At 46.8% G+C, this 16,127-nt stretch overlaps 2 protein-coding genes across 3 annotated transcripts in view; one reads left to right on the forward strand and one right to left on the reverse strand.

Annotated features, from left to right (window-relative positions):
* COL9A3 (collagen type IX alpha 3 chain) overlaps window positions 1-15,205 on the reverse strand; it is a 35,140-nt gene extending 19,935 nt beyond the window's left edge. The window contains exons 1-11 of one of the 2 annotated variants that reach the window (XM_061361526.1): window positions 14,802-15,205; window positions 13,556-13,633; window positions 9,395-9,430; window positions 8,720-8,791; window positions 8,576-8,629; window positions 5,463-5,498; window positions 4,846-4,869; window positions 4,286-4,339; window positions 3,528-3,581; window positions 2,783-2,824; window positions 1,169-1,225 (exon numbers count right to left, since the gene is read on the reverse strand). In XM_061361526.1, the coding sequence (XP_061217510.1) occupies window positions 1,169-1,225; window positions 2,783-2,824; window positions 3,528-3,581; window positions 4,286-4,339; window positions 4,846-4,869; window positions 5,463-5,498; window positions 8,576-8,629; window positions 8,720-8,791; window positions 9,395-9,430; window positions 13,556-13,633; window positions 14,802-14,867 (573 nt within the window). In that variant the 5' untranslated portion in view covers window positions 14,868-15,205. Of the gene's footprint in view, window positions 1-1,168; window positions 1,226-2,782; window positions 2,825-3,527; window positions 3,582-4,285; window positions 4,340-4,845; window positions 4,870-5,462; window positions 5,499-8,575; window positions 8,630-8,719; window positions 8,792-9,394; window positions 9,435-13,555; window positions 13,634-14,801 lie in introns of those variants that run through there. The other variant, XM_061361527.1, reaches the window with a different exon arrangement.
* BHLHE23 (basic helix-loop-helix family member e23) overlaps window positions 1-16,127 on the forward strand; it is a 191,369-nt gene that overhangs the window by 154,109 nt on the left and 21,133 nt on the right. The gene's annotated exons all lie outside the window — the stretch shown is intronic.

Consider the following 16,127-nt stretch of genomic DNA (forward strand, 5'->3'; position numbering starts at 1 on the left):
TATACTTGTGCTGTAACCATGTGAATGGAGGTCAGTTCTGGGGCTAGTTGGCCATGCACTATCCCTGTGCTTGGTATCACTGTGTCAGAATTGGTCCAGATTCAGGAAATGCCCAGATTTGGTTTTCAAGAGTAACTTGTGGCCACAGATCTCTGGATTTCAATGGCAGGTCAGGGACCAGAACTTGGTTCCCATCGCTTCTAAAAACGGGGTCAAAACGCTTCTGAAAACCCCATTCTGAATCTTTAACCTCCCTTTTTGTTTAAATCACCTTTAATGTCTACAGCATCAAGCTTGCAAAGAAATCCATATCCTACTGAAACCTTTTCCATAAACTCAGACTCAATTTGCTTCTTGGCTCCCTTCCTACAATTGTGGAAGAGACCCAGACCAATTTCAACCACGGCAGATGTTACTCCTCACCACGCAAAAGGTCCTGGGCATCATTTGTATCATAACTGGAAACCCACAGAGGTTCTCCCCATTCCCTAAGCTATGAATTGTGAATAGCTCTACCCTAAACACTGTGTGTTTTAAACAACATTTATGACTCAGCTCAGAGACCAAGCAGACCTGCACACAATTCATGTGGATCATAGCGGGGATGGAGAGGGGCATGTTTAACTGCTGAGTGAGGTTTCCCGATGGCCACAATTTAGGATTTATGTACCAGAATGAAACAACACAATCAGGAGTCTGGCTGGTGCTATAAAATGACAGTTAAATTGTGTTTAATCATGTAAGGTCTTGCTTGGTTTTGCTTGCCCTGTGCAAAGGGTTGAATTTCATTTGTAGGAATAAGCAGCCGTCGTTAAATCCTCCATCTAACAAAGGCTGCAAGGGATGGAGCCACAAAACAACGTGCCTGCAAGTGCAAGTACTCAAAGGATGTAAAGCCTCTTGCTGAAGGTGAAGGGAGAGCACTCACACTTCACAGGATTGATTTCAGCTATTGCTACAAGGGGGGAATAGCATGCAAAGAGGGCAGGATCGCATCCTTCATCCTCCTCTTGTCTCACATTTGGCTGCTTTAGGGATTTTCTGTTTCAACAGCATAAATGCACGGCTGGTTTGGAGGTGTGGAGCTATACATTGTGCATAAACCAGTTCAATCCCACGGATTCACAGTGGTGTTTGTTCTTGTATCTGCAGGTGGTGTTTCCCTTACCTTGAACCCTGGCATTCCCGGGGGACCTGGAGGACCCGGTGGGCACAGAGCTGGGCACTGCAAGGAACAGAAATGCTCTGGTTTATCAAACACAAACAGCACGGCCAGGGAAGCTGGTTTTATTGCAAGGGAGAGGGGGAGAAGTCAGGTGGGTTTTGGCTGTAAACCACTAAATCTTAGGGATTCATAGCATCATGCATTGATCATAAGCATCTCCCTATGGCAAAGGATCCTAAACAGGTCCTCAGGCCCCCAGTAACCCATACAATAGTGATTGCTAAAGGGTTTGCTTCACTGTGAGCATGGACTGTGAGAGATTCTGAAGGCTGACAATTGTTCACAGGCCAAAATGCTGAAGAATCACAGCTCCCCAGTGAAGCTGAATCAGTATCTTGTACATCGTCAGGAACATGTTTTATCCTGGGTATTAATTCACCCCTATGGATTTCCTTTGCACTACTCACCTCACTGAAACAAGAGCAAGCATTAGAGCATATTGGAAGGGGACCTATAAAAAAATGACCCCAATACCTATAAGCTGGTACCTGCAGATGTCTAAGGGTGGTTGGGAACTCAAGTTTGACTTGCATGGGAATTTAATGGGGCTCAAAAGCCATACTCTAAAACGTTATCAAAAGGGAATGAGATTTTCTCCTGCAGCTATTCTTTCATTTATTTTTCTTTCTTTTAATAAAGCTCAAGCAACGCCTCTGCAGCAGAAATTTAATTTTCTAGTCTATTCCACAGAGTAACTGAAATTAAACCTGTAGAAACAGCATCGTTTTCTATTACCTTCCACGTAACTTGCCATAAGGCAGCCTAAACTGAGCTTTTTTGGGGCACAGCAATTAGAAACCCAAAGATGCTGTCATAACAGCAACTGTGAAATGTGGAAATGTCACTTCCTTTGTGCATGGACTTTACAGGCCTCTGATTCCCCTGAAACACAGGAATCAGGACTCTGTTATAAGGAAGGATGTCTAAACAGAGCGTATGCCCAGAGGAACCCGGTGCCACCATCCATGGAAATAAACAGTGCTACACACACAACCTTTCTCTTGTAAAGCAGGATTAGAGGCGGAGGCATGAAAAGCTGTTGTCATTTACCAAATGCTAAGGTTGCTTTCCAAGGGAAGGATGTGTGCAAAGCCTGCGTGTTGGAAAACAAACTGGAAAGCAAAGATAAGGGAAAAATCAAGCCTGGGGTATCTACCTCCTCAAAAGATCATTTCAGCCTTGTAAACGCACACACAAGGATTATGCATTCTGCAATGAGGCAGTTCAGACCCACATCTGCAGGTCTGGATGGTGCACGTGAAATGGTCACCCACATATGTTAATGAAAAGTCACAGCAAGGATTCAGATTGGATCTAAGGAAGAAGTTCTTTACTGTTAGGGTGGTGAGGCACTGGAATGGGGTGCCCAGGGAGGTTGTGAATGCTCCATCCCTGGTGGTGCTCAAGGCCAGGTTGGACAGAGCCTTAAGTGACATGGTGTAGTGTGAGGTGTCCCTGCCCATGGAAGGGGGTTGGAACTGGATGATCTTAAGGTCCTTTCCAACCCAAACCATTCTATGATTAAACCAAAAGCATATTTCCATAAGGAAAACCTACCTGAAGGTCCCCACCGCCATCGGGAATTGCGCCTGGGAGACCCTGCAGTCAAACAATGTGGTCTTTTAAATACATCAAGACAAACACCAGGAGGAAATACAATCTGTAGGAAACGCACTTTACAGACACAGCTCCGTTGGATCAGCACAAGGCAGACACCCAGCCCCACAGCTTAAAATGCAAGCTCTGAACCAGAGCAATCCTCAAGGTGTAATCACCCTCTGGAGATGCACAGCTGAGCTTCAGGAAGAGCTTTGAGCCTTATGTGATGAAGGCAGCAACTCAAGAAGAGCATCTTTGCACAGCCTCCTCCTGACCTGGGGAAAACTCCTTGGGAAAGACCTCCCGATCCCACTGTTCAACCCTCCAGAGACACCACAGCAAATCCAACCAAAGTGGTTTCAAGCCCCACTTTCTGGCCCTACAAGAACACACCATGATCCAAACAACCATATAGAACTCACTGGAGTGAACAGGAAGCCCACCCTGCAATCCCTTTATGCCACAAAGCCTGGATGTCATTGGGTTCTGCCACCCAAATAATAACCAGGAGATCATCCACATATCAAAGTCTGGCCAGTGAAAAGTCACTGCTCTCCTTGGGGCACAGTGTTTATGGCCTGCTGAAGCTTAGTCGGGAAAGGGAGAGCTCATGGCAATGACAGCCAATAAGAAGTGCCTGTTCTGGCAGCAAGAGGAAAACGCCAGATGCTTCCCGGGAGTTTCCCCACATTTATTTACTTACGGGAGGTCCGGGTGGTCCGGGAGGCCCTGGGAATCCCGGCAGACCAAAAGGTCCCTAAAAAGAGTGAAAAGTGTCAGAATTCCCCTTCTTAACCACTTCAGTGGAAACACAAAGGGGGAGGAAGGGCAGCTACCAAATACCACTGCAGACTTGTGAATGTGGGACGAGGTATCCCTAATGGGACTAAACTGCACCTTTCTTTCTGCAGAGGGTTCTATGATTGGAAAGAGAACAGCAGATGCATGTGGAAGTATAGCGATTAGGGCAGAAGAATATAGCCCTGTGCCTACATTCCTATTTCCACCAGCTCCAGTGGAGCTGTGGGCACCCAAAAATGATGCTATGCTTCTGCGTAACAGGCTCCCCTAGATCAGACCCATTCTGTGCAGTAGCTCCTTTTGAGGATGCTGAAAGTACAGGCCAGCTGGTAATTAATCTCTTGTAGTGACACTGGCTGCTCTTCTGTCTCTATTCATAGTTGGCAAAGGAAGATGTGGCTGCAAGCGGTTGCACATCTCTGGCATTGCACTGGTTGATGGAAGCGACCCTACACAACCTGATACAAGGAATAGAGTTGCCCGTGGGCATTCGTAGAGCTTACAGCTTCTTGTGCATCACACTTCCTCAATGGGGTAAAAGACCAGAAATAGGGGGTTGGAACTTGATGATCTTAAGATCCTTTCCAACCCCAACTATTCTATGATGCTATGGCTGTGGCATGTTCAGTAAATGGGGATCAGATGGTTGGAGAAACTCACAGGAGGACCCCGAAATCCATTTCCACCTGGGAGCCCACTGGGTCCTGGAGGCCCCTGTAGAACAGAGAGAAGAGCTTTCAAACCCATGGAGACCTCGCATAGCTGCCAAAGCCTAGGAGCAACCAAACATCCTGGCTGTGCTCCTTGTCTAATCCCCCCTGAGGAGCTCAATCCTGATCCAGACAATCAGTTTACCAATGCCCATCTTTGCTCCACATTCCCACAGAGCATACTGTTATCATCACTGCATGCTGCCAGCATCTGCATCCCCCCTAACACAGGGCAGGTCTGAGATGCCCCAGGAACCCACTAAACAGAAGTTGCCCCAGAATTGGGTGCTTCCAGTGATTACAAAGCTGCTGTGTCTTGAATTCACATCAGCATCAGCCTCCTTGGGCTTAGGATAAGCATAAAACCCCCATAAAGCTGCAACCTGTAGGACCCCACATCCCTCTGCCTGGCACAGGAGAGGGAAACAAGGCCTGGAACGGGCTTATAACACCCAGGGTACCCCATAAAGATAGTATAATAATGTCAAACTCCTTATCCTCATTACTTACTGGAGGTCCTGGTAGTCCTTTGCCCTGGAAACAACAATTAAACCAGTCAAGGATCACTTAGAAACTGAACATACAGGAAGAAAACCAAACATCAGAAAATGCTGCCTAATTCTTATAAGTTTCCTTAGCACTCCCCCATCCCCAATTATTGTAATTTGCAATCAGAGCAAAGCTGGAGTCTTGATGAATCCTTTTGTTGCCTCTAGTAATTTGTATTCCCTTTACATCACTGTTACCTATGAGACATCTCAAAATAAAGCCACATACGATGATGTGATAATGGGACACAGTTAAGAAAACAATGTTATTGTTCATCTACTTTTCCTTTCTTCTCATTTTTAATAGATATTATTTAGTGTCTAATAATTTTGATAGCATTTGATATGCTAGCCTTTATGCCAGGGCAGGCTTGCTTTACAACATCTCAGAGACTAAACGCAGGTCCTGTGTTACCAGAACAGGTCCTACATTCATATTTAAACACTTCAAACCATGTTTTCACTCATTCAGGGTTTGACCCCTTTGTTTGGGATACAAAGCTTCTTATCTGCCCCTGGTGATGGGTTTGGCATAATATCACACACCATTTTACATAGGCAGTTGTAGGAGTTACTTACAGCAGGTCCAGGTGGCCCAGAAGGTCCCAATGCACCCTACAGGAATAAAACAGAGTGAAAACTAGCAGGGATAAACCAGAGACCTCAGTATGGGTGGACATGAGGGCCTGCCCCCCTTGGCACCAATCTTTGCTTGGGAACTCCAGCAGTGTCTTACAGAAAGAGCCCACAACTGGAGATGCTCAGCTGAATTCACAAACAGGACAGAATTCATGGATAATGACTCTGTTGTTCCTGATGGAGCTGGAAAACATCCCAAAACAGTGCTGCTGGTTGTGATCCCAGGGAAGACGCTGGCCCTTTCCTCATGTTCTGCGTACCAAATTGGATTAGAAACATTTCCCCTTGTTATGCTGAAGGAGAAAGATACAGAGGACCCAAGGCCTCATTAAGAGCAGTCTTGTGAGGAGAAAGCTGTGATCCAATAAAATCAACTCAGCTGCAAATGTCAGCTCCTTCATTCCTCTTGCTGCAGGTTACTCTGCTTTGCTTCCACTCCCTTTCATCTTCAGGCTCAACTCCTTACAGCTACTGATGGTTGTAAGGGACAAGCTGGGATTTCCTCTCGCAAAGCAAACACTGAATTCCTCACCCCTATTGACTTGCACCCTAATCCTGCCCGCCCTGAAACCAGCTGCACGGCCCCTTTCTGCTGTGGCCAACATGCCAAAGGGTCGGCAGAGTACCCACAGTGCCAAGTGTTGGCACTTTACTCTCCTTTCGTTTGCTCTCTTTGTGTGTCTAAGGTGCAGCAGTGAATGCTACTGGCATGGTAAAAGATCATCAAGTCCCTGAGCAAGCTGATGCGATTCCATTAAGTTCAAAGAAGAGACTGTGATTTACACCTTGATCTTAATAACACTGACTCAACCCATTCTCCTGGTAACAATGTTCTTTCTTTTTTGATTAGAAAACAATCTCACCTTAATTTCTCACTTTGAAGTGATGTACTCTATGAACACACAACTATGGAGCACAGGAAATACTTGATTAATCTGGCAGTCATAAAGAGATGTGAATAATGATGTTTTCCTCATTGTTCATAGTGTAAAGCACCAAACTTCAAACCGGTCTTTGAACACATTGTAATGAAGGACACTCAGTAGCACTGAGGTCAGAATTCAACTTGCTCCTGGCTAAAAATAAAGGATATTTCCAATTGGAAAAACAAGTAAGCTCGATCTCATCACTCTGGAAGCAGAACCATGAGAAAAGCCAATGGATGGTGGTAGCAGGAGGAGATATACAAGATATACCCCACTTTTTTATGCTGCCTTCCAGTACTCTGTCCCTGGTCACACATGAATCACTGTTAGACCGATGAAGCATAGCATATAGAGGAAATGTTTAGCAATAATATAGCTAAAACCTGTCTTCCATGAGCCCACTTCCATATGCTGAACACCTTCGCTTTCAGATGCTCTGGATAAATATGCTTCTTTAGAAGGAAGTCATAGCGCTAAGCATGAATTCATTCCCACAACAGTAGGTAGACACCAGCTTATTTCAGTGATCCCTGGGAGACAGAAATAGGTTCTAAAAGCTGGGGAGAAGAAAGTTGGGATAACAATGGTCTCCTTTCCTTGTCTCCAAGCTTTTGTTAGACCAATTAAAACAATTTTCCAGATGGATCACTGACCTTGAAAAGCTCCCATAAATGACAACAGGTCCCAAGTTTGCGCCATGCTGGTGAATTGAGTTAGGAGCCACAGGAAAGCATGTCAAATCAGAGCATGTAGTTAAGGGAACCATGCTTGTGTGCTGCTACTGAATAGCTGAGGAGGAAGTTCTTGTGCCCAGAAATTATCTGCTCGATTACCCTGCAAACTAGGAGCTTGTGTGCTAAAGTGGGCATGGGCAAACACTGCCGCTGAACATAAAGCAGAGGCATAAAACTGCTCACGATCTTCTGCGTGTGGTCCTGAGCTTTTCTGCTTTAGAAATCAGGGACCAGCTCCCAGGAGGTGCTGGATTCCTAACACAGGCTGTCAGAGCCATCAGGACTTTGCAGCCCTGGATCTTTAGGGTAAAGGAGATGGGGTTTAGTGCAGTGCTGATGGATGGAGGCTTGGAGTTGTGATCAAGACTCTGAGTCCTGCCACTGAGCTTTCCCCATGGCCAAGCAAGCTTTGCCTTGCACATGGGAGAGGTAGAAGAACATAACAAAGATACATAGCTTTATCACTCATTCCTTTAACTAAATGAGACAACGCACAGAGTTTTGAGCTTTGCGTAACTCCTTGGAGCAACAAATGGATTATTTGAGATACATTGAACATCTTAGAAAGTCCAGTTTTTAACCTCTGCATGCCGTGATGTGTGTTCATCCCAACACTGCAGCCTGGAGCTCAAGAGACCACTGAACCAGCTGTGAGTACAAGCCTTATCTTCCCACATCAGGAGGCAGGAAAATAGCTATGCTGGATAAGAATCTGTGCTGAATAGCTCACTAATGTTTAGTTCTTAACGTCACAAGGAGGCCTTTACAGCCCCATGATGATCTGAAGAACATCTGTAACATCTCAGGCAGTCATTTCTCTATCCCTGTGGTGCCCCTTAGCAGAGCTGTAATATGCAGGAAGAAAGAAAAAAACCTCTCATGTCTTACTATGCTGGCTGGGGAAGTTTATGCCAAAGCATCTAATAATGTCAACCATATGGACAGCCCCAGAATTAGCAAAAGGCAAAAGTTTAAACAGTTAATACACAGTAGCAGTGATCACAAACACAACAGAGCCACGCACTCAGGCTGCAAATAAAGGCCAAAATAGCTTCACTTTGATAAACTTCATCATTAAGCCTAATGACTGCTTCAAGGAACATTTTAGATACTCAAAATACCACCAGAGCTGTTCTGCGCTGGTACTCCCACCACTGAGGCTGCCCAGGCCCATTCAAAGCCACATTAAAGAAAGATGGATTTCATGTCCCGCCTAATGAAAAGCCATCTGGGGCTTCATTTCAAGGGCCCAAGTATTCTGCAAGGATTTATGGATAAATAAAGCCTTGTATCAACACTTAAATGTCACCAATTTACAAAGGGATGAGAAATCATTGGTGCAATCAGTGATAACGTTCATTTAAAGGGGCTTAGGCTCTGATGTGGTACTCACACGGTCTCCTGGAGGCCCATTTGGGCCAGGTGGGCCATCATTTCCTGTTAAACCCTGAAATAGCATAAAGAAAGTTGATGAGGCACTTTGGGAAAACACCCATGCTCATATGAGAGATTTAAGGGAAGATGACAAAGTACTCACATCCACCCCAGGAAGGCCAGGCAATCCGGCTTCACCAGCTGCTCCAGGCTTCCCTGGTGCACCTTTTGGCCCCTAAATCAGATGCAGATGTGATTATGAAGATTATTTTCAACACAGTAACAAGAGGAATGTGGTGTGTGTTGATACAGGCTACAGCATGGAAGCTCATTTGTTGATGTTCATCCCAAGCCATGCAAGGTGGAAGAATTCCTTCACAGAGATGAAACTTGCCATGAATCCAAACTCTTAATTTGGATTTGGTGCTTTGGCTCAGTTCCATGTACTCAGAAGCTGTTCCTAGTAAAGGGGTAGAAAAGGATGGGGCAAGTGGCTCAAACCGAAGAGCTATGCCACACGGTACAACACTGAGCAGCCCTTGGCAGACTGAGGAGCTGAAGCAGACTCAGACCAATGCCAAACCCAACCCCACCTATGCGGCTCGGTGCCAGTTTTGTTGTGCTGGTGACAGATGAGCTTTATTTCATGGATATCCTCTGCTAGCAAAGAAGCAGGAGGATGTGTTTGAACCCAGGACCAGTGCTGAGCATCCCCACTCCTGTGCATCCCTTCAGGAAACACTGCTGCAGATCAAGAGGAAGATGAGCCAGTCCTAGCTCTTACACTGTGTCCCTTTCCAAAGGATGAGCAAATCAGTGTCAGCCACAGAATACTTACTGGTGGGCCTGGCAAGCCAGGAGGGCCCGGTTCTCCCTAAATGAAAGAGGAAAGACATCAGTGTTAGTGCTGAACCTCCTTCTGTTGACTCTTCGCCACAATGGTGTTTCCAACTGTCACAGCACCCAAGCCCCTCTTCATGCCCACGCCAAGATTCACCATGCTCAGTCTTACGAAGCTGATACTCTAGATCCTGCCACCCCCTAAAGTAGGATGAATTTTAGGGGTTGAAACTAGATGATCTTGAAGGCCCCTTCCAACCCAAACCATACTATGATTCCATGAACACGGATAGCCTTTTCCATATCCACGGTAGTAGATGTGGTGAAACCCACATCCTCAACCTCCCAGAAAGAACCAGTGCTTCCAAAAGGTGCCCAGCACCTCCAATTTGTCCCAGGTATTTGCACTTGGGATTGCCTGCAAGCAGGGCAGAGAGGAAGCTGGGTATCCAGAAAGGCTTTCAAATGTCTTCCTGATGAAACAGGGGGATATAATGATAAGCTCCAGGTATCCAGGACACAGCATGAAACTGTGGCACTACCAGGAGTTCGTGACTATCAGAAAGTGAAGAAGCTTTGGTTTCCCATCTCATCCTGCAGTCCCAGTTCCCAGTGTCTGGATGGTTCCTTCCCCTCTTGGCTTCAGGAGAAGTGCACTAAACATTGCAAGAGGCTCAGGTATGGTGGATGAGCAGAGGGGAAGAGGCACGTGGATACCCTGGAAGAAGAAAATCTACATGGAAAAAGGGTCTATTAACAGAAATAACACCCTCCCCACCTTGGGGCTGATAATTAGGAGTCAGAAGGCAGTCTGCAAAGTTGTGGCATTTATAGCGTGTTTCTATATTTACTGTGTCAGCAACTGTGAAGTCTGTGGGCAAATCTCTCAAGACTGGCTGCTTTGATTTGCTCAGGCGAGGATTTATGTGCTGCATTGGGGACTGACCAACACAGAGCAGGGGGTCATGGAACAGAGGGCTCTTTATGCTCTGTCTTGCTGAAGCAACTCCTTTGCCCACGGATTTTTCCATAAATAGTTATCATTATGATAGGTGGAGAAGGTCCCCTGCCAAAGAAATGAAAGGAGCAGTTCTTTTGCAAGGAATGGCTTGAAAACGCAGCTAGAAATGGCAGCAGAGGTGGTTTACTCCCTCCTCCATCACCTGATTGCCAGCCCCTTGCATGTTTTCTTGCCTACGTGATGGCAATCTAAGCAGCAAGGTCACAGCATCAGCAAAGGCTGTTTGGGACCATCTTAAACCTTGACCCAGCCATCGTGGACCCCTGCGGGACTCTGCAGGAGCACCAGAACTTCAGCCAGCTGAATCAAAGGCCTAATCAGGGCTCATATCCCTAATGCCAGATCACTGGGAATTAGAGGCAAAGGCTGTCAGCAAGAGGAAATGCTCTCCTGGTGCTAGGCGAGAGGGAAGGAGGGTTACTCTTTCCTAGCAAGTCAAAGCAGGAGACGGGGAGGGGGGGGATTGAAAACACAACTTGATTTTTGCCAAGCGACAATGGCTCATTAGCAATTTGGGGAATTACATCCCCAGAAATAATTCACAGGGACTCGCAGCCAATTCTTTCGCTCACAACGCGCTGCTTCTATTCTTGGGAGGGAGAGATGCTGCTTGTTAGCGAGGATGAAACGTGGAGTGTGTTAAAGGCTGTAATTATAAAGTATTTCAGAGGGACTTCACGTTGCAAACCCCACTTTTGTGTCTGCAGAAAGGCAAGGATAAAAGCAGGAGCTTCTAGAAACTGTGCTTATGGGGTTCATCCAGGGTTTGTTTCGAGATAGCCTGAATAATTCAGCTGTGTGTTATGCACTGCTCACTGCTTGCAGCCGATGGTAAGGGACTGTTGAACACCTCAGCAATGCTCATCCAACTCAGAGACCATTCAGCAGCTCTTCCCACACAGCATTCATCCAAAGCCATCTGTGGAGATGATCCAGCTGGTGGCTCACAGAGTTCAGAGAACTTGCATAGATACAGCCCAGAAAAGTTCTGATTGTGCTTCAGAAGAAGCCTCACCATCAAAGTAATAACGGGTTTCATTCTTTGCACTGGTGGAATTGATGCTCCCACTCGGGCTCCATATGATCCTCTCCATGAAGAGCTATGACAATGCAGAGCAGTGCTGGATTTTCTATGCCATCATTTTGGAGGGCATTGCGAATGTATGACTATGCTCAACAGCAGCCACAGCCCTGCATCTCTTCTTCTACACAGTCCCTTAAAGGCCTCAGTATCCTATTGAGCAGCAGGAACCATCCCAGAGCCTGTCCCTGACCAGCTGGGATGAACACATGATGCTCACATGAACGGGGCGCCTGAGCACCTACATCTATAGGAGGGATATAGATCAGGGCTGTTCAAATGAGACACTGTTCCTGCACAGCCAACACTCCAGGCTCAAGCTGGGATTGCAAAGACTCTGTACCTTAAGTACTTTACTCAGCCATTCGATGCATTAGGACCAAAGATCTACACGTTAATTAAATGTTGCTATTTGGTCATGTCCCACAGGGAGCTTCCAAAGCTTCTGGCAGAGGAACAAAGGGAGCAGTTTCACATGGCTAACATCTCTCCAGGATCCTGTTTCCAAAAGCAATCAGGAGTGATGCTGGTGCCGTTCCAGAATTAAGGTGTAAAAGATCCTGTAGAAAGCAGGAACCGAACAACACAGTCACAGGGATCTGTTTCTTTCCCATTGCCTATACACAGAAGTTGGTTATGAATGGACATCTGAAGGGCTTGATCCCTCCTAAATCCTTCTTTTCCACTCTGTACAGAACCACAGCCAGCCTTGCCTGCTGGCCATGCTGGTGCCAGAGACTCCCTGTTCCCAACGTGAACGCGCACCCTCTGCCCTCTTCCAGGGTGTCCCTTAAGCCTTTTATCACACCATGAAAAACAGCGCAGAGAAACCATCGAGGACCAGCTCTGGACTTTCCATGCTACAAAACCAGAGTGAGATTTTCATAGAAGAGCCTGTTAGCCAGAAGGACACTTCACAGGGACCAGCTGCAATCAATGAGGTTCTCTCTTCAGCCCTGCTCACAGAGCCACTGTGAAAGCTCCCCGCTGCAGACAGAAAAGCTCCTTGTTCACCATATGCCACAGAACTCATACATCTTTCTTTACCTTCTTATCCAAGAGAAAATGACCTGCATTAAATGAACAGATTTTTTCCAACGCTGCTTAAAGGCCCAATCCCAATAAACTCCCTTCTGACGAGCCTTAAAAAACCCTGCCCTATTCCATAGGCAGCTTAGAGACACAGCACTACTCAAACTGAGTATAGAAGCAGGAATCTGGCCTTCTGCATTTGATGTGGTCTTGTTGAAGGTCCATCAGATGCACTTTTTATCCACTGCCAGCTCCAGGACACAATTCAGTCCTTATCCAACAGATGCACAGAAGAAAAATCCTTCATTTCTATGGAAACAATTAAATGTAATAGGACAAGCTTTTCTCCACCGGCAAGTGCTGTGGTTTGCAGCCTTCTACCTCTGCGGGAGGTGGATGAATAAGGAACTGCTGCTGAAATAAAGGTTGCCCATTTCAGCTGCCTTTGGTGCCACTACAGGCAACTCAGGTCTAGCAACACATGAGCCAGATTCTGACCTCATGCATGCCAGTGTAAACCAGGGATAACCGTACTGACAATGCTGAAATAAACCAAATGTAAGTAAGAGCAGTGTCCAGCGCTGCAAATTGGAGTTTCTTGGAGCCTCTTAGGAACATGGATGCTCTGAAGTGTCACATAAACCTCTCCTTGAGCTGCAGAACAGGCAATGACTCCAACAAACACCATACCTGTGCACTCAACCTTACGTACTACATTCCCCTTCCTCCCTAGATACCAATAGAGAAATATCCCACTTTACAAGCAGGGTCACAAATCCCTGCACATACAATAGCTTTGCCCTGAAGCTGCTCTTGAGATAGGGGATTGATCCTGCAAAGAACCTGATGCCACTCAGCACCTCCACCCGCTGTGCTGGCTCTTGCGAGCAAGCTGCCTCTCCAGGTCCATTAACCTCCATAGGATAGCCCAAAGGCTGGGGCTCTGGAGAACAAGAGCAGCTTCTCTGCTCAGCTGGCTTTGCCTCTGCTCCACCCCTTCCCTCCCTCTGCCATATGTCACTCACGTCGATGCCATCCTTCCCAGATGGTCCAGGGGGTCCTCGTGGTCCAGGAGGGCCTTGTGGTCCCACTCTCTGAAAGGACTGGAGGGAAGAGAGGGAGAAGAGTTTACATTTGCATCAGAAATGGGCTAAATCCTACAGCTGAACCCTAACCCTGCATCCCCGAGGGCTCCCCCACAAACAGGGGGGACTCAGAGGAGCTCAGGACTAATGCAAGGCTCTTTGGAAAACCCCTTTGACTGAGGGCATCCTTAGGGCTTCCAGCTTGTTTAACGGGTGGTTTATACTGGGAATCAAAGCTGATTGCTGGGTGAGAAATGGGTTTGGTTGTATAGGAAATCCTCACTGCCTACAAGCACGGTTCAATTGGGGCAGAGGAGGAAATGCAAAGCCCGCGGAAAATAGGTGCAAGTGAATGGCACTAAAAATCAAGTCCCAGCCTTATGGGTGATGGAAGAGCCGGGCAGACACCGCTGGAAACAGGAGAAAGGGAAATTCTCCTCTCTGAGCATGATGCCATTTGAAAATCTGGGATTTTGGAGGAGGTGTGAGCTGGGGGGAAGGAAAGCAAGCTCCAATCGCTGACTTCTATATGGAGAGGGCTCCAGAGAGCAACTGGCTGTAGCTTCAGTGAACAAAGGTTTCATTGTAGAAGCAGCTCTGAATTCCCAACCCAGGCTGCAAAAATTCCTCACAAACACAATGGAAAACCTCACTGAGGAGTTACTACCCCAGGCAATAATATCAATAACATACAGGGGAGTTCAAGAGAAATCTGCAGTGACCAAAGGGTTAGATATGCTATTTTATATGTGTAAAATTTGGAAGTTAATTGAGGGAAGGAGTAAAGAGCTCTGCTTCAGATGAAAACCCAGATCAGCTCAGATCAGTCTCACTGGCAACCTATACTGCACTGTAAAAGAAAGCTGTCCCTCTTACATCAACAGGTCTCCCCTTTCCCAAGTCTTTCTTGTAACTGAAGTCCTGAATGGGAAGACAATACTTACACAGAAAGTATAAAGCAGCACTTTCTACACGAGGATACGATCTGAAAGCCTTCACTATGCAGGCACAAACCCAGATGTGCTTGCCAGGCACTGTGTAACAGCACAAGCAACACACACATTCTTAATGAACGCTAGACTCTAATAACCTGCAAACTGCCACCTTTCACCCTGCAGGTACAACATACACACATCACATTGTCTTTTACCCTTATAGACCTGTTTCTGGAGTATAGGCTTCTTACCTGAGCTGCTGTTGTGGCTAATAGCTGACAGAGGAAGAGAAGCCCCAAAGTAGAGAATCCAGCCATGGTGCCCAGGCTCTGCCTCCCTTCCTTCCTCCTGGGCAGCTAAACCCTTTCTCCTCCAGGGTCCAGCAGATCCCTCCTCCCGGGTCTCAGCTTACACACAGGGACTCCTCTCCTCCAGATAAACCTGCGGCTCCAGCCGAGGGGCAGAGCTCAGGAGCACAGGCAAGAGGGGCTGAGCTTGGAGGAGGGAAAGAGGAGGTTTAGGAAGGAGGTGGGAGCAGGAGGGGCAGCAGCAGGCAGTCAGGAAGGGCAGCTCATTCATGCCCTGCTGAGCAGCCCCAGCCTAGAGCAGCGAGGGAGCCTACAGATTGGCTGGACATAGGGATGCTGCGGGAGATGCAGACGCTCACATGGACCATTTCTCAAAGCCCATCACCACCTCTGCACCGGACAGATGCTAAAGCAACACAAAGTGAGTTATTCAGTGCCTGAGGCAACCCAACTTCACTAGAGGAATTAGTATGCCTGTAAGAGCACAGGATGCACTACAGAGACATGCACTTACTGCTTTGTGAGAGGGTTTATTAGCTCTGGAGGTGTATTCACATCTGATTGGGGTTTGCTCTTTTTTGCAGGGAGATCTGAAGGAAGTGATGAGGAAGTGATGAATTCTGAGCAGAGAACAGATAACTGCAGATGGATACAAGGGGGGAGATAAAAGGAGAAACATTCTGAGAGCCACAAAATAATTTAAGGAAGAATTTGCCTTCAAAGTATCTGCATGGAAGGAACAGGATGAGAGTTCCCATTCCAAATGGCAATATATTCATGAAGATGCATCTTCCGCCCATAGCTTCATGCTTCCCTTTATCGATGAAAGGCAATTTAATCCAAAGCAGGGCTGGGAAGCAGAAAGGAACAGTGGCAAGATTCATCAGGACTGAAATGACACAGCCCACTTGGTTAGCAAGAGGAGAGCATTAGTGGAAGAGCAAAGCTTAGGTGAAATACCAGGTCTCAGTTTGGCATCCTTGCACCAGGAGGTTTACATGAGCACAGTGTGTGCCTGTCCAGCTCCACAGCAGCCAATACTAACTGTGACAGAAGGATAAAGGGCTCCAAGATTCACTCAGTTCCCACAAGACTTTGTGGCAGCTGGGGACAGAAAGGGAATGTGTGTGTGTGCCTGTCATCAAAGTGAATTAAATGTTTCATAAGACACCACAAACCCCACAGAGGACGAGCAGTGCAGCCACTACAGCGGCTTTGCACAGAGCTTGCATCTCCTCCTTCACACGGAGGCCAACTGATAGCAAGAGA

This window comes from Neopsephotus bourkii, unplaced genomic scaffold, assembly GCF_033783945.1.
Source record: "Neopsephotus bourkii isolate Nb327-2 ecotype Australia unplaced genomic scaffold, CSIRO-AGI_Nbou_v1 NB_1060, whole genome shotgun sequence".
Taxonomy (NCBI): Eukaryota; Metazoa; Chordata; class Aves; order Psittaciformes; family Psittacidae; genus Neopsephotus; species Neopsephotus bourkii.